The sequence below is a fragment of the Chrysemys picta genome, chromosome 8 (genome assembly GCF_011386835.1).
Source record: "Chrysemys picta bellii isolate R12L10 chromosome 8, ASM1138683v2, whole genome shotgun sequence".
Lineage (NCBI taxonomy): Eukaryota > Metazoa > Chordata > Testudines > Emydidae > Chrysemys > Chrysemys picta.
The window spans coordinates 60,412,762-60,433,567 of record NC_088798.1 but is presented as its reverse complement, the minus strand read 5'-3'; the positions used below and the strand labels follow the sequence as shown (position 1 = coordinate 60,433,567).

At 44.8% G+C, this 20,806-nt stretch overlaps 1 protein-coding gene across 10 annotated transcripts in view; it reads left to right on the top strand.

Annotated features, from left to right (window-relative positions):
- Positions 1–20,806, top strand: part of RABGAP1L (RAB GTPase activating protein 1 like) — a 525,894-nt gene that overhangs the window by 424,889 nt on the left and 80,199 nt on the right. For all 10 annotated transcript variants that reach the window (XR_010589791.1, XR_010589793.1, XR_010589792.1 and 7 more), the window contains one exon: positions 9,934–9,975. Coding sequence is in view for 6 of the 10 variants with exons in the window: in XM_065554561.1 (XP_065410633.1) it covers positions 9,934–9,975 (42 nt within the window). In the remaining 4 variants the exon portion in view is untranslated. The remainder of the gene's footprint in view (positions 1–9,933; positions 9,976–20,806) is intronic.

Sequence of the window (20,806 nt, the reverse complement as noted above, 5' to 3'; positions counted from 1 at the left end):
CGCCTCTCCCACTTCCACCATGTTTGGTCCCTTATAACTTCGGACCGTTGGGTCCTTCGCACGGTGGAGAGGGGATACGCTATCCAGTTTTCTTCAATCCCCCCCTCCTACCCCCCTTCCCCGTCCCTCTTCAGGGACCCTTCTCACAAGCAACTCCTTATACAGGAGGTTTCCACGCTCCTTGCTATGGGGGCCATAGAGGAGGTTCCAGTAGAGTTAAGGGGCAGGGGATTTTATTCCCGTTACTTCCTGATCCCCAAGTCCAAAGGAGGTCTGCGACCCATCTTGGACTTGCGCGGACTCAACAAATTCGTAGTAAAGTTGAAGTTCCGCATGGTCTCTCTGGGGGCCATTATCCCTTCCCTCGATCCTGGAGACTGGTTCGCCGCCCTCGACATGAAAGACGCATACTTTCACATCGCAATTTACCCGCCTCACAGACGCTTCCTGCGATTCGTGGTAAGCAAAGTGCACTATCAATTTGCAGTCCTTCCCTTCGGCCTATCCTCGGCCCCAAGAGTGTTCACGAAATGTATGGCTGTCGTGGCAGCGTACCTTCGTCGGCAAGGGATACAGGTGTTCCCGTACCTAGACGACTGGCTGGTACGCGGTCGCACCAAAGAGCAAGTTCGAGCTCACGTCCACATAATAGTGCACACATTCAACGAGTTGGGCATCCTACTCAACAAGGACAAATCCACTCTAGAACCTACCCAGAGAATAGAATTCATCGGCGCAGTCCTAGACTCCAGACGTGCACAAGCCATCCTGCCAGACAACCGCTTTTGTACCATCACGGACCTCATTCAAGGGCTCAAGGCCTTCCCAACTACCACGGTGAGGTCGTGCCTCACCCTGCTGGGTCACATGGCTTCCTGCACGTACGTAACCAGGCATGCCAGACTTCGGCTTCGCCCACTACAGACCTGGGTGTCGTCGATATACCGCCCACATCGGGACAGCCTGAACATGGTGGTCACGGTCCCGAACTCGGTCCTGACCTCCCTCACCTGGTGGCTAGATCACAATGTGGTTTGCGAGGGGATGCCATTTCACGCCCCACAACCCTCTCTGCACCTGGTCACAGACGCTTCATCTCTGGGTTGGGGCGCCCATCTCAACGAACACCATACCCAGGGCCTGTGGACTGCATCCCAGCTAGCCCTGCACATCAATGTTCGGGAACTGATGGCGGTGCGCCTGGCGTGCCAGGCATTTCTCAATCTCCTACGTGGCCGCTGTGTGTTAGTTCTCATCGACAACACCACGGCCATGTTTTACATCAACAAGCAAGGAGGAGCACGTTCGTCAATTCTATGCCAAGAGGCCATTCGCCTGTGGGACTTCTGCATCGCCCACTCAATCCATCTCACGGCATCGTTCCTCCCTGGAGTCCAGAACACTTTAGCGGACCGACTCAGCAGGTCCTTCCAGACGCACGAGTGGTCTATCCGTCCGGACATCATACATTCCGTCTTCCAGAAGTGGGGGTTTCCCCAGATAGACCTGTTTGCTTCTCGAGACAACAGGAAATGCCACGTGTTCTGCTCCCTGCAAGGTCGAGCTCCGGGCTCCCTCTCGGATGCGTTTCTCCTTCCCTGGAAAGACCACCTGTTTTATGCCTTCCCTCCGTTTCCTCTGGTCCACAAGGTACTGCTCAAATTGCGCAGAGACCAGGCACAGGTAATTCTGGTCGCTCCAGCGTGGCCGAGACAGCATTGGTACACCACACTGTTGGAACTCTCGGTTCAGACACCGATCCCGCTTCCATTATGTCCGGATCTCATCTCTCAGGACCACGGCCGGCTGCGTCACCCCGACCTACAATCTCTTCACCTCACGGCGTGGCTGCTCCATGGTTCACCCAGGCAGAGCAACAATGCTCTCTCTCGGTCCAACAGATTCTGTTGAGCAGTAGGAAGCCCTCAACACGAGCCACGTACTTGGCCAAGTGGAAGCGGTTCTCCTGTTGGTGCGAACAACGAGCCACGTCCCCGTTACAGGCACCTATTCCTCTCATATTGGAATATCTCCTCTCCCTAAAACAGCAAGGGTTGGCGATATCTTCAATTAGAGTTCACCTGGCCGCTATATCGGCTTTTCACCCGGGGGAACTCGCGTCCTCGGTATTCTCTAACCCGATGGTCGTTAGATTCCTCAAGGGCTTAGACCGGATGTACCCACAACAACGTCAGCCCGTTCCGACGTGGGACCTCAACCTGGTTCTCTCCAAGCTCACAGGTCCTCCATTCGAGCCACTGGCCACCTGTTCACTTTTGTACCTATCCTGGAAGACAGCCTTCCTCGTAGCCATCACCTCAGCAAGGCGCGTTTCTGAACTCAGGGCGCTTACATCCGAGCCCCCTTACACAGTTTTCCATAAGGATAAAGTGCAGCTTCGTCCACATCCTGCCTTTCTCCCTAAGGTGGTTTCTCCATTTCATATCAACCAGGATATATTTCTCCCGGTCTTTCATCCTAAACCACATGCTACTCGCCAGGATCAACGTTTGCATTCTCTGGACGTACGCAGGGCCCTGGCTTTCTATATTGACCGCACAAGGCACTTTAGAAAGACGACGCAACTCTCTTCGTTGCAGTGGCCGACCGAATGAAAGGCTCACCGGTCTCCTCACAACGCCTATCCTCCTGGATTACGTCTTGCATCCGGACTTGCTATGACCTGGCAGGTGTCTCAGCACCGCACCTCACCGCTCACTCCACGAGGGCCCAAGCTTCCTCGACGGCTCTCCTGGCGCAAGTTCCGATCCAGGACATTTGTAGAGCTGCGGTTTGGTCATCAGTCCACACATTTACAGCTCACTATGCACTAGTGCAGCAGTCCAGGGACGATGCTGCCTTCAGATCAGCGGTTTTGCACACAGCAATGTCTCACTCCGACCCCACCACCTAAGTTGGGCTTGGGAGTCACCTAATGGAATGGATATGAGCAAGCACTCGAAGAAGAAAAGACGGTTACTCACCGTTGTAACTGTTGTTCTTCGAGATGTGTTGCTCATATCCATTCCAAACCCGCCCCCCTTCCCCACTGTTGGAGTAGCCGGCAAGAAGGAACTGAGAGGGCGCCGGGTCGGCTGGGGTATATATTCAGCGCCATGAAGGCGCCACTCTAGGGGGCTCCACAGCCGACCCGCCGGTGTTGCTAGGGTAGAAAATTCTCCGACGATCGTGCACGCGGCGCGCGCACACCTAATGGAATGGATATGAGCAACACATCTCGAAGAACAACAGTTACAACGGTGAGTAACCGTCTTTTATTTTTCCTATTGGAAGGTCAGCTTCATCAATCCAAGAAATATGATTGCTCTTGTAATGAAATGGTTAATTATTTCTGAGTTCCTGTGTATTTAAAGGGGGTTTTAATCACACGTGATTGTAGTTTACTTATGCACTTTAGCGAGTATGTTTTGGTGTTTATGGAGTGGATAGAGAAAATAGTCTCAGAACTTATGTACAGAAGCAGTTTATGTTTCACTAAAGGATGCACTTACTTATGTTGGATTAAGTGATATTAATGCCATGTTCATGACTTAAAAGTTGAGGATTGTTGAGGATTGCTTGATCCTCTTTTGGGATTCTCCTAGTGTTGTGCTGAGTTTGAAGTGTGTTACTACCATGCAGAGGGAATCTTGACTGAAGGTAAATTTAACTTGCCTCCTCTTGAACTCCCCACCCCTTATGGTCCCCCGCCCCAAAAGACACAGTCCTTCTGCAGGGCACTCACATGTTTAGGGGAACAGAACTGTAAAGTTTAAAAAAAAGTTTCCATTTAAACTCTCATTTCCAGTCTTAACTTCAGCGTGCGTGCACACACGTATTATTTTCAGCTGAAACTTTACATATTTTACAATTTAGATGAAATTTGGTACATCTGGTTTGCTGGTTAGAACCCAAAATTCCTTGGGAAAACAGTCTTTTGACATATTTGGAGCCCAAACAAGTCAATAATGATTTGGTTTTGAAACCTTAAACTAAGGGACTGATCATACCTTCACATGCAGAGTAGCATAGAGCAGTGCTTCTCAAAGTGGTGGTCCACGGACCGGTGCTGGTCCGCGAGCCATCGGCTGCCGGTCCGCAGCAAATTTCCTCATAAGAGCGTCGAATAGGATAATAATATGGGAACCTGTCCCTGGCACATTGGAAAAAAAAATTGCCGGTCCCCCACATCAGATAGCTTGAGAAGCACTGGCATAGAGTACTAGCTGGGCACTGCAGTAGTCCCTCCATGGTGTTAGAGTCTGAGCTGTGGAGTGGGCAAGGACAGGGGATGAGTTCTCTTCATGCATCATTGCCCCACCATTATTGCTTTACAGTACTAATACTGCATCCCTCTGACTTGTGTGTGCAACCCTGTGGAAGCCACCTGAGAGGTGGGGCGGGGAGGGGAGATTCAAAGCATGGTAGCCAGTGAGAGAGTCTGTGGAATCATGGGTCCACTGAAGCCATGCCCCCCCCTCCCCCGCACAAGACCTTCACAAAGGCACCTATGCTTTTTCAGCTAAGCCCCTGAATTCCAGAGGCTTGGGGACTGAACTCCCTGCATGTTCCAGAAGGGTCCCCTTCCCAGGCTTTTTAAGAGAACAATACAGAGGAAGTTCCACAAAGGGAATGTGGCCAAGCTTCTTGCTCCTGCTGTGAGTTTTCTTATTTTAGAATTATTTGAGCCTAAATTCTGCCCCAGAGCCTCAGTGAGGATTAATTGGTTTGACTTGTGAGAAGAAAATATTTAAATTGAACCCAATGAACTGGGCAGGAGTATGAAGTAGTCAACAACTATGTTCAGCCAACAACAGGAATTTCACACACTCCCTCGTGTCAGCAAGCTCCTCTGTTTGAAATAACTTGCACAGATGGCATTTGCCTTGGGTTTTGATCAAGTTGAGGGAAACTTTTTTTTTTTTTTTTTTTAACAGAACCTCAGCCTTTTACAACAGAACCAAAAATATTAGAAAAATAATCCCCATATTTCACCAGGTATATTTTTTACAATTCATGTTACATTTGTTTCGAGAATACTATTCATTAGCATATATTTTATCAACATCACTTCCTAACAAGCCCATACACCTGTTCAACAGCCTCCTCGCTTCTGTTTCATTTCCTTATCTCCAGCTGTGCACAAAGAGTCAATGAGCTTTCTTTTCTAAAACTGTTTTTACTCTCACTACCCCTATGACCTTAAAGTTGTACTCTGTATGAATATGCTGCCCTACAGGAAACTCAGGATAGATGGGGAGGGGGGGGGGGGGGGATATCAGTTCCTCCTTTGGAAAAGCCCTTTGGATAGGGCCTTGGGGAGAGGTAAACTCATGAGTTTCCCCTTCCCTGAGTCTTACCCAAACTTTTCCATTGCAGGAGGGATGAGAGTTGCCCATTTTAGAATAGGTTCATTCCCCCAAACCCATGGATCACATGAGACCTGCTAAAGGCACTAAGGCTCTACACAGGCTCACGTGGTTCTCCAGCACTAAGGGGCTTGCAGAGAAGTTGATCTTTCCAGAGACTGTCATGCTGGCTGCTGGGAGGCATGCTATGCAGAGGGCCATCCCCAAGGAGGGGTTGCATGTGATGCTATGGAGTCTGCTGACCTTTTTCTGTCTTTGTGGAGGAAGTGTGGGAGGTCAGTGCACAAAGGGTTAGTTCCAGGCATGGATCCTAGGGGAACAATTCCCACACCCTCTGCTTCAGGGCTCTTGACATAGATGGTTGACTTACAACTACTTGACTGGCTGCAGTCAAGGAGCACAGAGAACATCTCAGGCCTGGTCTACACTGGGGGGGGTGTGTGAATTGATCTAAGGTACACAACTTCAGCTATGTGAATAAGGTAGCTGAAGTCGATGTACTTAGATCTACTTACCGTGGTGTCTTCACTGCAGTAAGTCAACTGCTGACGCTCCCCTGTCGACTCCGCCTGCGCTTCTCGTTCCGGTGGAGTACCGGAGTCGACGGGAGAGCACTCGGTGGTCTTCACTAGACACGATAAATCGACCCCTGCTGGATCGATCGCTCTGGAGGTAAGTGTAGACATGCCCTCAGGAGGGCTATATGTATAGGAGGTTTTAAGTTACTTTGTGCTCTCCTGATCCTGGGCTGCCTATGTGTTTGACTGATTGCCCAATGTAACTTGGAGCAATGTCAGGGCTGCTGTCAATTACACTGGCTGTCAGTCGCCCCCAGGGGCTGTTAAAGCAGCTGGGGATCTTCAGGGCACAGGGAGGTCCTCATCATGTCCCTTTTGCTGTCTAGTGGAAGAGAGGTGATATAAGAACTGTTACATTGACCTCAATAACAAGAACATGGTAGAGGGGAGATGGAAACAGTATATGTTTAGAGCTGAGGCTGCCAGTGACAGAGAAGAGTTCTTGGGAAGACAAACCAACACTCTTGATTTTTTTCATGGACTTTTATAGTGCCTGAAATTGCACACATGACAGTAATCGTCAGTAATTCTGCAGGAGTAGGACAGTGTGTTGGCATACCATAACAAAATCTGCTTCACCAGTCAATCTGTGCTGATTGTGGGATTCTGTAATGCCTATTGGCTGAGGTGGGCTAGGGGGCAGTCCAGAGCAGTAGTCAAGTGTGTGTGGGTGGTCAGGTAGCCGGGAGATGGATTGGTATCAGAGGTATTCTGGGGCAATGGTTGGAGTTCGTGCAGGGGTCAGTAGCTGGAAGATCCAATCCAAGGGTTTGAGTCAGTGGGTTAGGGAGGTAAGATTAGGTGAGGCAGCAGGCAACAAGGTAGGGTCAGACAAAGCAGCAAGGCAAGATGGTTTAGGCAGCAACCAGCAGGCAATGGTCTGTTGCTCAGATAGCTTCCTCTTCCTGTTGGGGTCTTTATATAGTCGAAGTGCCCAGTGAGAATGCTGCCTGTCCATCCAATCGGACCTGAGGTAGGCTGCTGTGGGTCTGTAGGCCTTTAGCACTAAGACTGTTGGTCAAGGTGGTAGTTCAGTGCATTGCTGTGGTGCAGCAGCTTGGGATGCAGCCTATGGACCTAGTGAGCCTGGCTTTGATACTGGGATCCTGACAGTTTCTTGTTTGAGCACATCACTGTTCATTCTGACGGCAGTTATGACTTTGACATAGGTGACTGTTATGAGAGACAGAGCTTTTCATCTATAGAGCATGTGCTCAAACCTAGTCCACTTCAGTTGTGGATGAAAGTTGTTACCATCCATTGACTATGTGAAATGAATTGTTGGTTTCAGTTACATTTTTAAAGGCTTGATATCACAAATTACAGAAAATTCCATACTTTTTGGCAGTCTTGTTGGCAGTCTCAGCAGAGAAAGGCTATGAAGCCTGAAATACCCTTTTTACCACTAAAAATGTTCTGTCTAGAATCGGATTGAGAGATTCTGGAATGGCAATATTGGGAGGTTCGACTGTTACTATCAGCGCTTTACCTGTTGCATGAATTTCAGTTAGCATGGTTGACAGTCTAACATTTTTCTAGTAAAAATAAACAAAATCACTTTTGGTGTATATTTAAACAGCTGCTATCGCCCATGGAACTAGGGATTGTTCAAAATATGCTCCTCTGGTTTCAATGTTGCTACAATTCTGACCTCTGGTGGAAGACGTGTGATCTGTTGTCATAGTGATTAAATATAGAATTACCAAACAACTTGCTAGCTAATGCAATTTTTTTTATTTTATTGTGGTAGCACCCAGGAACCCCAGTCATGTACCACAACCCCATTATGCTCAGCACTGCATAAACATGACAGAAAAGACTGATCCTGCCTGACAGAGCTTACATTCTAAGAAAACTTCTTCTTTCTAAAAGGTTCTGCAGCTTTTGATGAAGTCTGGATTGTGCAGGACACGACGAACTCCACAATTTTGCATTTATACCTAAGATATAGAGCATCACGTTTAGGGGGAGGTTTGGAGGACTTCTCATCACAGAATCAGCAAGCTTCTCGAGGAGGAGGCTACTTCCTACCTCCCCCAACCAGCAGCATTTTTCTAAGGGACAGAGCAGATGGCTCCACAGCCCTCCCTATGCTATTGAACCTTAGGAGTTACATGCTGCCTCTTTAATTTTGTGTCTCTGGGTTTTCCTAACAGAACCCACTCCTATAAATGACACAGCATGCCTGAAAACCCCTGACATGTGAGCTAGTTTCCCAGGAGTGCTAGGCAATGTGATATGACGCTAACAGGGAAGCTTTAGACAGCAGGATAGATCTTGACAGCAAATTGTTGGAGGTGAAATGTGATGGAGGGAACTTACATCAATATTTCTGAACCTTAAAGAAGGCTTGGTTCAAGGGATTGGCAAAAGCTTAAGGGCTCTTATTCTTGCAAAAAACAATTCACTCAACCCTAATTAATAAAAATATGTGAGATTACCTCAGAAACTCCATTATGCTATTGTTAAAACAAATTACAGAGTGAAATTAGCAAGGAACTCACTGAAATCTTTCTTGTTATTGTACAAGGGGATTTGTACAATACTAAGGAAATCCTGTGATAATCCCATAACAGTGTGTATTATAATGGCAACATTATTTCTGAGCAAGTCTGTTGGAACTCTTTCATATGTTAAATCTGAGTGAGGTAATGTAGTAGGTAACCTGAACTATCTACATTTGCTAAAAAATGTAAAGTTATAGTGATAAATACAAAGGAAAGTCAAAATAATACAATAAATGTGTGTTTTATATAGTACAGTATCTACCTTACCCAGGGTATCACAAAGCCCTGTATAAAGTTAAATGGAGCTACGTATGGCAAGTAGTCATAGATAGTAGAACCTGTTTTATTGACAGAGGGAATGTTTGATCCTGCACAATACAGCTGTATTGTACTCTTTGGCCTGGTCTACACTTGCAAGTTGTACTGGTATAATTGTATAGGTGAGGGGTGTGATATTTTTACTGATATAGTTATACTGGGACAAGCCCTCATGTGGATGCAATTATACTGGTATAAAGGTGCCTTGTCAGGAATATCTTTACTGGTATAAACATCTTTATACCGATCCCCAGATAGATTTTTGCCCCAAATCCCTAAATGGCCCCTTCAAGGTCCACCCAAAGATGATTGCACCACTTTAACTATACCAGTTAAGCAGTACAACTTTTATGTGTAGTCAGAAAGAGGCTCTAGATCTTTATCTTTGGACCTAGAATGGCACCAGATGAAGGCAGAGTTGGCCTGTTTAAGGTCAGTTAGAAAGGCTAGGAGGGAGCACTGGTACCTTGAATTCAGCTCCACTGAGCCTAGCAATTCCAGCACTGTCTTCTCTCGGGGGATCTGAAATCAATGGAGCATCATTATTTCTTTTATTATATATATTAATGTATATAGAGCCATATGTTTGCAATGTAGTGAAAGTGGCAAGCACAACAGGGCTGGTTTACACATCTAGCTGCCTGATCTCTGAACTGTCTTACATTTGAGTTGATATCAGAAAACCTGTGTGTTTAAGACTTGGGATTTTGTGGGTGTTTAATACAAAAGATTTTAGATACAAGCTGCTTTCTTTGGACTGGCAAAAATTGTATTGACTAGAATATTTGGTTCTGTTGGCTTTGAAGAAACAGGCTGTCCCAATGGTCTGTTGCTGGTATTATTCTGTACTGCTCCATGAGAGACCAGATTTGATTGATACTCAGCCAAAGGACAGAGGGCTGCCCAAAAGCACCTGTCTGACCAGTAAGAGAGCAAAATCACTGGAGTCCAAAGAGTCTCGGTCTCCCTCAGCTAGAAGTTTGGAAGCTGCATCATGGGGCCTTAAGTGTGGGATGTGAAGTGGGGGAAACTGGGGGTACCTCAGGACTCTGACAAAAATCTTGGAGATCTCCCTGGTAATAAATGGTGGGAACTAAGGGAGAACTAAAACCTGGTACAGTGGGACTGATTCAGCTCTTTTCTTCTTCTTCTCCTTTTCAGGGTCTGAACATAATCTTTCATGTAGCCTTGGCACTCTTAAAGGTAAGTAATTTATTGTAACCCTTTTGTTGACTATAAAGCAGTATGAGATATTCAGAATCAGGGATTACTTAGCTGAATATGCCACACATTGTAATAAAACCACATTGAAAAGCCTCAGGCAATAGTGGTTGGTCTCTGAGTTATCATGGAGGAAAATGAAAATATTGTAAGGGGTGAGGTTGGGGAACGGGGGGGGGTTGTCCTTAAAAACTTCAGCTTTGTTGTTTGTGTTAAACTGCTTCATCATGCAATAAAGTTCTGGAGACAAAGGTAATATGGTGATTAAGATGCCTCATAGATGTACCTGCTCAGAAGAAAAACAACTTGGCTTCACTTCACAATCCCATACTTCCTTGCTGAGGTATTTCATGAAGTTATTCAATTGTAGTTACCTCCAGGAAATGTATAATTGCATACGAAACACATTTGTAATGACAGGGGAGAAACTAGAAGTCTGTTGTAGTGTAGATGAAAATAATCTTTATCTTATGACTATCTTAGATACAGAAAAATTACACTTGACAGAACATTTGGGGTGAAATCCTAGATCAGTTGATGTCAATTGCAGAACTCACATTGACTTCATCAGGACCAAGACTTCATCTTTGCTTTTGTTTGGAAACGGAAGTGGTGCTGGAACTGGACAAGTGCTCTGCAGTATTCTCAACATGCTACTGTCAAAAAACCTCTGTATTGTCCAACAGTCTGCTGTTTAAGACCTTGGCTTCACTGCAGTTCACTCAAGTTATAACTCACATCCTGACTCAAATCCTGTCCACACACAAAAACCCTTAATTTATGTGTGATGGTGCTTTTAACTGAAAGTGGCTGACTCCTTAAGGGGTAGAGACTACAGCTCAAATTTAGCACAGCTCATTAGTTGTTAGCATAACTACTCTGTAATGTGGATGCAGGCTAGTGCCTCTCAATTATCACTAGTCCTCCAATGTCTTCCCACAATTCTCCATGTGTCTAGAAAGGACAGACAAGTTCTCCCACAATTTACTGGGAAATAATTCATAGAGCAGCTCAGTTTCCTGTCGCTCAAAGAAGCATGGGATATACCCTCAGAAATCATAGCATCACACATGAGTGAGCGGAGCACCTTTGTGGACAAACCAACGTGAGGGTTATTTCACAGGGTGGCCATTGTCACTTGAGCTATGCTAATGTGAGATACGTAACTCAAACGAAGACAACACGAATTAGCTTTGCAATGAAGATGTATTCTCAGTAACTGGAGTTTCCTTAGCAGATAGCCAGTTTGTGCCAGATTATGTGGTTACTTTGTTATATTGACATATCTTCAAGGAACAGCCTGGAACAAGGAAATTCATTTCACATGTGTTTCCATAGAGTCTGCAGTGCCACTAGCTTCCACTCTTAATTTTCAAAGTGACTCCAAAAGGTGAAAAAAATGTTTGTGCTCTATTATTGTTCTTGGGCAGTGGTGGGCAACCTGTGGCCCGCGGGCCACATGCGGCCCATCAGGGTAATCTGATTGCGGGCCACGCGACATTTTGCTGACATTGACTGTCCGCAGGCATGGCCCCCCGCAGCTCCCAGTGGCTGCGGTTTGCCGTTCCTGGCCAATGGGAGCCTGCGGGATGTTGACCGTCCGCAGGCACAGCCCCCCGCAGCTCCCATTGGCCGGGAACGGCGAACCGCGGCCACTGGGAGCTGCAGGGGGGCTGTGCCTGCGGACGGTCAACATCAGCAAAATGTCTCGTGGCCCATAACCAGCTTACCCTGATGGGCCGCAGGCTGCCCAGCACTGTTCTGGGATGTATGCATATGTGTGTGAGAGAGAGAGAAAGACCTGAAAGGTTTTAAAAAACAACAAAAAAACCTCATGTGTTTGCTGCTTGTTTCTTACATTACAAACTGAGAACTTGATTACCTGGTGTGTTTTTTTTCTAGGAGATTCTGTGGATAACTGGGTACTTAGCAGTTTGAACATGACACATACCTTGTGAAAATTGAGTCCCAAATGGTCAAGCAGGATTGTGGGAGAGTATTGGAGGACTAGCAGCAATTTAGTAGTGCTAGCTTGCATCCATGAGACAGAATGGTCATGTTAGCAGATGTGAGTTGGTCACTAGGGTTTTGCCTGTGCCCTTAGTCATGCCAGCCAACTTGTGTTAGTAGTATGGCAGTACAGAAGAGAGGAGTTTTTGAGTGTAAATGGGAGTCGAATTAACAGGATTACTTGAGCTATAACATGAATCAGTGAAGACAAGCCCTGCAAGGGGGAAAGTGATTTTTATTCAGTGTTGAATGATTTTTTGTTTTGTTTTTGTTACCACTCATTTAACAATGTATTATGCCTAATGAACAGTTAACAGGCAAACTCCCTTTTTCAAAGATTCAGCGCCCCGTCATAGCAATGAAGGGCCGAGAGAGCACCCAATCCACTTCTTTGGGTTTTCCAAGGGAGACCTCCAGCAAAAACAAGAAAGATAAGATATGTGATACCTGAGATTTCAAACGTAAAAATCATGCAGAATAATCCCAGGATCTTCAAGGGATTTGTTTTTACAATTGAAGTCAACAGTTGTTCCATGTTTTCCCCAAATATCTCTAGTTTCCAGAGTCATCAGAAAGAGCAAGTGGGACAAAGTGTTATTGATAGCTCAAAACTGGACCAAACAGCTCTGGTTCTTGGATCTCATGGATCTAGAATTGGACCTTGAAGTCTCACTTCTCAGTCTCCTGGGTGTATTCTCTCATGATCAAAGCTGTGTTCTTCACATGGAAGTTGCTCAGTTTTACAGGTTGGCTACTGGCCTGTCAGGAGGTTTCAGCTCTGACTGTTCTGCAAAAGTTCAGGAGATGATTTCTGGAAGCAAAAACCTTCTCATAGACAGTTGTTTATGCTGAAATAGAATAGCTTTTCTATATGCATTTCCCAGAGTTAGTGAGTTCCAAATCCTGATAGTTGGTTCCTATATCCTCACCCAAAATTTATTTTACTAAAGTAGTCTTTTATTTCCATCTTAATCAGCTCATTAATTTACCTGTCTTCTTCCCTAAACCCCATTTGATTCTGAGAGACATTAGATTATACACCTTAAATGTTAAGAGAGCTTTTACTTATTTCCTAGACAAGACAGAGCCAATTAATTAAACTCTTAGGGCTTGTCTACACTACCCGCTGGATTGGAGGGCAGCGATCGATCCAGCAGTGGTCAATTTATTGCATCTAGTATAGACGCGATAAATCGACTGCTGAGTGCTCTCCCGTCAACTCCGGTACTCCACCAGAACTAGAAGCGTAAGCAGAGGCAATGGGAGAGCATCAACTGTCGACTTACCACAGTGAAGACACCGCAGTAAATAGATCTAAGTACATCGACTTCAGCTACGCTATTCACGTAGCTGAAGTTGCATATCTTAGATCAACCCTGCGCGGTTGTGTAGACAAGCCCTTAGTCTTCTCATTGCTCGTGAGGCCAAAGCGAGGAGCCAATTTATCTCAGTACAGAGTCTCTCTAATGGACGAGGTTACATGTACGCATGTGCTGTGAGCTGGCAGACGTTTCACTATTTGGGGTATTGGAACATACTCTTCTACATCCAAAGATATTTCAGCTGCATGCCTCCATGACGTTTCTATCATAGACATATGGGTAGGCTGCTGGCAGTGTTTTAACACCATGTTGATTAGACTTGGTCTGAACGGGGTTACGTGATATGGTTTTAAAAACATCTGCATCAGCTCAGTTGTCTGTGTCCAGTAGTGCTTCCAACCTTGCTAACACTTATGCAGCTGAGCTGATGTTAGCAACAGTAGTATGTTTCTAGAAAAAATTTCAGGTGTAGGCAAGGGCCTTGGTGTTATGTTAGCAAGAGGATTAAACCCCTAAACATCTACCTTTAGAAAGGCCTTGTTACGATTAAGGAGACTTCTTGTTTTAAATAATTAGCCCTGGTTCTCTGTAACATAAAGCACTCAATCTAATTACTTGATGATTATCTGTACATTCTACCTCCCTTGCCCACTGAGTCAGTTCTGTATTGACTACCCCAGAAGATTAGAAGGGAAAACTTTTAAGAAGGTATTCTGGAATCACTTTATTATAAGCACTTTATAAGCTTGTAACTGTCTGCATTTTGGTTTGTTACTCTGCTCTTAGCAACTCTTAAGATAATACAGTATGTTGCATCCATCCTCATGTTGTGGCAGTAATAGGCACTAAACAGTAATAGAGAAGTTATCTTGATAAAAAATTTCCCTATTGGAAACCAGAAAATAACCACAAAGAGAATATAGTCAAGTAAGATCAGGTTCTAAATTAGAAACCACTTATTAGTTTAAAAGGATGTACCTTTCACTTTGTTACAGAAGACTATTTCCATAGCAGCAGCAACATGGAAATGATGATCTAAATTAGAGCATGGCTTGCTTTCAGTAGCAATTGCTCTCCTATTTGAGAGGAGAGGATTTTTGTACTCTGAGTTCTGAAATAAATATTTGACACTTAAATGTATTTGTCTCCAACTTTTATAGCTTAGAAACAATATGGTTTTAGTTTATCTGTCTTTCAAATAACAGTAACCAAATCTGAGTGCTTCAGAACATCTTTATGAAACCATGTGCTTCTGAGGAGCCTGTTCCTTACCAGAGCTGGAGTTGGAAACTGCATGTAGCCTAACAGCTCTGGGGGCTTAGTCTAGGTAGACCTCACCCCAGGCATAATTAATGGCAGGGTTGTGAGTTCAATCCTTGAGGGGGCCACTTAGGGATCTGGGGCAAAATCAGTACTTGGTCCTGCTAGTGAAGGCAGAGGGCTGGACTCGATGACCTTTCGGGGTCCTTCCAGTTCTATGAGATAGGTGTGTGTATATATATATATCTTTACTCTTTTTTTCTCCCCCACAATCTTTTGGGTGATTTCTAATTTTAGGAATCATTAATCAACAGGCTATTAAAGAGTCTTTACCCAGTAAATGTCATTTCTTCCTGGCATCTGTGAGTAATGTTCAGTAGTGTCCTCTAATTACCAACTGAATTATAACTCTGGTCCTGAACTGTCTACTAACCTAGTACATTTGGTGACACTGCTCTACCAGGTGCCTAGATTAAAACTGAGCTTTTTCTAGAGTTTTAAATGGCAGCAAAGCTCCTCTGACCAATAACCTGGGCATGCTAACCTACTTCAGGGAATAAAATGATAGTCACAGGAATCAGGAAGGAATCTGCTCCCATCCCCACCTCCATGATCTAACACGTTCACAGCAATACACAGTTGATTAAGCACAATCATCATGTGTTTTGGTTGCTTTTCTCTGAACAACAGGCATTGGCCACTGTCATAGACTCCCAGACCTGATGGAGTATTAGTCTGATCCAGTATGGAAAATAGAGTGTTGAAGGAAATAAACTTTCCCTTCAGTGTCCAAGTTGTAAGTGTTCCATTTCATCACATCTTCCTCCAAGAGTTACTACCTTTCAGATTTCAGAGTAGCAGCCTTGTTAGTCTGTATCCGCAAAAAGAACAGGAGTACTTGTGGCACCTTAGAGACTAACAAATTTATTAGAGCATAAGCTTTCGTGGACTACAGCCCATGATGTTATGCATCCGAAGAAGTGGGCTGTAGTCCACGAAAGCTTATGCTCTAATAAATTTGTTAGTCTCTAAGGTGCCACAAGTACTCCTGTTCTTTTTACCTTTCAGATATTGATGTAGAATATATAGCAGGGGTGGCCAAACTTACTGACCCTCCAAGCCGCATCTGATAATCTTTAGAAGTTCGAGAGCTGGGTACACCTGCCAGGTCTCGGGACTTCTGCCTGGCGGGGAGGTGGGTTATCTCGGGGATCAGGGCTTCAGCAAAAGTGGGGCTCAAGCCCTGAACCATGGCAGGTGCGCCCCATGGGGCTCAAGCCCCGAGAGCCCCCTCTCCACTGGGCAGAAGCACTGAGAGCCACCACCCTGCTGCAGGGCAGAAGTCCAGAGCTCCCCCCTGCCAAAGCTGGTAGGTGGGGGCGGGGGGGAATGGGAGGCTCTGCGAGCCGCTCTTTAACTGGAAAGCAGCTCGCGAGCCGTGGTTTGGACACACTGATATATAGCATCCACAAAGTATTCTCAATTATAATTTTGTCCTGTTGGTGGCAGTATTATACAATTGCTTATTGTTTAGATATTTAATATTGTAATTGTAACTGAAGCATTGTTAATAAGTTGAGCTCATTGATGTAAACAACTTTCTTTGCTCTCACCTCCCAGTTCCCAAGAGGGAGACAGACTAAGGCACAGCAGCGTAAAATGAACATTCATGTTTAAATGGCAGATACACTGTTAATGAAGGACAGTTTAGAGCACTTTCACAAGCAATTTACTATCTTGACATTTTCATAAAAAGGACACTCATTAAGATTATAGATTTAGAATGGTGAAAAGGAAAATACATTCCCATTCCAGTGCATGGCACATATTCAAGTGCCTTTTATCACCCAGACAGCCAGCTTCCTTGTTGTGGATTGCAAAATAAACATTAAAGTATTTGCATCTGTTAGAAAACCTGTTCCATTAAAAAGTGTCATTTGACACCCCATTTTAGACAAATATGGAATGCAATTTTAGCCATGGTAAGCCTTTTTATTCCCACTCAAAAGCTCTTAATTGAGTGAGCTGCAAGTGTAAAGCAAGGTTTACAGTGGAATTTACATTTTCGATTAATTGCATCCAAACTTATGTAGCTATATCACAAAATGTGACTTCTGAGCAAGTGTTCTCTTGTTTAGCAAACATCAAAGTAACATAGGGAGACTCAGGAAAATCAAGTTCTACACATTATGTATTGTTTCCTTATTTTAATCTTCCCACTCTGTTACCTGGAAAATTAAATGCCCACTTTTCAATTCAGTTTTGGGGCTAGCAAAATGAGGCAAGTATAAAAATACATAATCATACAGAAGTAAAAGTTTAAATGAAAATACAAGAAACTGAAACACAAAGAAAATAGTGTGCAGTAACTAAAAGCGTCACAAAACACCGTGACTTCTTGGACATGCACACTCTCCTTATGGAAATGAGCTACTTACAGGCTGTGGACAAAACAAAAATCTTATCCACAGTTCATAAAAATCCCCAAACCCTGGCTGTTGATCAAGTGCTAAGAAAATATTGGTTGGTTGCTAACAGATCAAGCCCCATTCTTTGGTCTGTAAAAAGATACTAAGTTCAAATGTACAGGGTTTGGAAATCTTTATAACATATTTTGTTATCTAGAGTGTCTTAAAAGTTAGTAATAGGGAGTATTTCAGACAGCTGATGTTGGTGGGCAGGCTCAGAGGCTTCCCATTTCCAAAAATAAATGAAAACTAGAATGAAAAGGGTGGATTATTTGATATCATTATTCTTCTGTATCTATCCTTTCCCTTCTCTATCCTTTGCTACCTTCACTCATCAAGCCAACCTGTTAGAGACAACTTGGTCTCATGCAGTGAAATTTATCACTATGCAGAGGGCCATCACAACTGGTGCACCTCTTAAAGCCAGGGTTTATGTGGGAGGCAAGTGATGCATAAGGGTTACACTGGCCCTCTGCATAGGAATAAATTTCCTCTATAGCAAACATCTTGCCAGTAATGCAGGAAGCCCTTTTCATTCTGCTCTCATGGTACCCTGTCAGCACCTTTGGTGGACACTTACACCTACCCAGTCCCAAATTTTGTCTCTCATCCTCTGGAAGGTACCAGGACTTTAAAAATCAAGGATAAGATTTTGTTCTCTGTCTCTCAAGTCTTGTCTTCACTGCAACAGTCAGCTCGATGTAGTACACTCGAGTTACTGCATTTGGGACAGCGTCGCTTGAGTGAAAGCGACCAACTTCAACATAGCACTGCAGTGCAAGCCAGAATGACCATACTAGCGTCTGCTATGGCAACCCCCCTTTCATTGTCAGCCACTCCTCCTATGCCAGGGCTTGCAGCGGGCGCCTCTCAGGACAGCATAAATTGCCATGCACCAAGCCTGCACTAGGGGGAAATCTCTCCAGATGGGATCCAGGGCTCTTTTGGCCCTTAATTGCTTGGTACCGATAAAGTTATTGCAGATTCCTGCATTAGTAGGTATCAAATTTGCTAGTCATTTACAGTAGTTATGTATTTTTAATTTCTGTTGTTTTAAACAATGATTTCTGGTAGAACCTCTAGATTCTACCATTGTCTTTTGCAAGATCCCATCACTTGCCAGTTGATGTGTTTGGCCTGGGTGATCGCTTTTTTTGCAACAGCATTACACTGTAGACTCATATTTAGCTTGTGGTCCACTATAACCCCCAGATCCCTTTCCTCAGTACTCCTTCCTAGGCAGTCATTTCCCATTTTGTATGTGTGCAACTGATTGTTCCTTCCTAAATGGAGTACTGTGCATTTGTCCTTATTGAATTTCATCCTATTTACTTCAGACCATTTCTCCAGTTTGTCCTAAACTAAAATTTCCCTCTTCAACTATCCCAGAACCCTAATCTCCCCCAGATAGAAATCCACAACCTCATCTAGAATCCCCTGAACTTCATCCATCCACAGATTCCTTCCCATATATGTTTGTTTTGATTTATATACTAGTTCCATAAAAGAAGTACCTATTCTTTGTTTTAGGGGCTCCTTGACACATTTTCAAATACAATTATATATTAAAGCTACCTCAGAGAGATGGCTTTGAACCATGCTCTAAAGGTCAACAAATGTGGGCCATTTTGAAATAGGGTGACCAGATGTTCCGATTTTATAGGGACAGTCCCGATTCCCGGTCTTTTTCTCATATAGGCTCCTATTACCCTCCTCCCCACTCCCACCCTCCCATCCCAATTTTTCACACTTGCTGTCTGGTCACCCTATTTTGAAACCAAGTTGGGGAGTGAATTCCGAAGTCGAGGAGCCCTCACAGAGAATGCCCTGCCAGCAGCTACTTCTCTAGCAGGGAGCTCCTCATCATGCATCTCTGCTGAGCTCAACTGTGGCATTGTCGCATGGGCAGAGAGACAGTCTCTTGGAGAAGAAAGCCCTTGGCCAGTTAGGGATTCATAGGTCAGAACCAATACCTTAAACTCCACTGAGAAGCTAATGAGCAGCCCATGGAGATTCAGAGTATTAGTGCTGTGTGCTGACTGCAAGACAAGCTGCTTAACTTGCATGCTTTGCTCCTAGTTGCACCAGCCTCAGTTTCTGAGTTGATTTAAAGAGTGGCCTTTGAAGAGTGCATTGCAATAGTCTAATGTTGCATGAATGGCAGTAAGGTCTGCATCAGAGAGAGAGGGCTGGAACTTCCTGACAAGAAACAGATGGAAATAAGATGTCCTGCTTACTTGTGCTATAAAACCGCAGCAGCCGGGAGTGTAACAAGACCGCCAAATTGCAAATTTGAATGACAAACAGCAGACCCACTCTCAATCTGAGGGATTAAGGTAATCGTTGCCATATCTTCTGGTTGCTTCTCCCAGCCTACTAATATCAGCTCAGTCCAGGTTGAGCCTCAGCCCACTCACCCTCATTCGTGTGCCAATTGCAGTAGGTTCTGCTTAATAACGACCTATTTAATAACAGCTTTCTGTTAATGGAACCATTCTGCCTTGAACCAAAACCGTACAATGGGCTACAATGTTACTTGGTCTGGATACTGGCAATAGGCATGCCGGCTATTGACAACTTTTTTGTGGGGGCTGCAGCCAGGAATAGAAGTGCTGGGATATGTGGAGCCCATGCCCCAGGCAGATGCCCAGATGCCGGGGCTTTGCATAGGGATCAGGACACTGAGGGCCCATGAGCCTGCACGGTTACCTCTCCCTGCGTTCTCTAGGTTATGTCCTACCCTGGCACCAGGGCCTGGACTCCACAAATCCCAGCACCCCTGCTCCCCAGCTGCGGCAGGATTGTGAGGCTGCAGCCAAGAAAGAAAGAGCTGACCTGTGCCAAGCCCAGGCCCCTTGTGCCAAGGCAGAACAGAGCCTGGAAAGTGCAGGGAGAGGTACCCTGTATCCCCAGCGCTTCGTTCCCTGGCTGCAGCCCCCACAAACCTGCCTGCATCCAGAGCTCGGGATGTCCCAGCCCTTCCTTCCCTGGCTGCAGCCTTACAAATCTGCCTTTCACTTACTGACAACTGCTGGTTAATGGCAACTTTTGGCTGTCCACTGAGGGGTTTATAATAAGCTGCATATACTGGACTCCATCCACAGAGGGAAACATTCCACTGTACCCTCTGGTTTGAATGCAATGGAGACACCAGAACATCATCGGTTTATTAGAAAAACACACACCGCTCCAAAAAAAGAGATTATTTTCCCAAGGAAAAAACTGGGAGGGGACACGCATTGAAAAACAAAACAAAACAAAACACCCTTAAAGGTGTTGTAAAATGAAACACAAAAGACACACTATGTCAGTCACACATTTTAAGGCCAAAAGGGACCATTATGATATTCAGCGCTGACCTCCCGCACAACGCAGGCCATAGATTGTACCCCTTGCATCAAACCTATAACAACTTAGTTGAGTTAGCGTTAGAGTATGTCTCTCTGTAGCAAGACCATCAATCTTGATTTAAAGATTTCAAGGAATGAGGAATGCACCACATCCCTTGGGAAGCGGTTCCAGTGGTTAATTGTTCTCCCTGCTAAAAATCTCACCTTATTTCCAATCTGAAATTGTCTTGCTTCAGCTCCCAGCAATTGGATCTCATTATTTCTTTGCCTGCTAGAGTAAAGAGACGTCTTTGTATTAACTTCACAAGCATATTCATTCTTCATACATAAAAAGAAACAAGCCTTATCCAAAACGAAAAGTCTGCATTTCTGTAAGTAAAACAAAAGAACACAATAGCTGAGG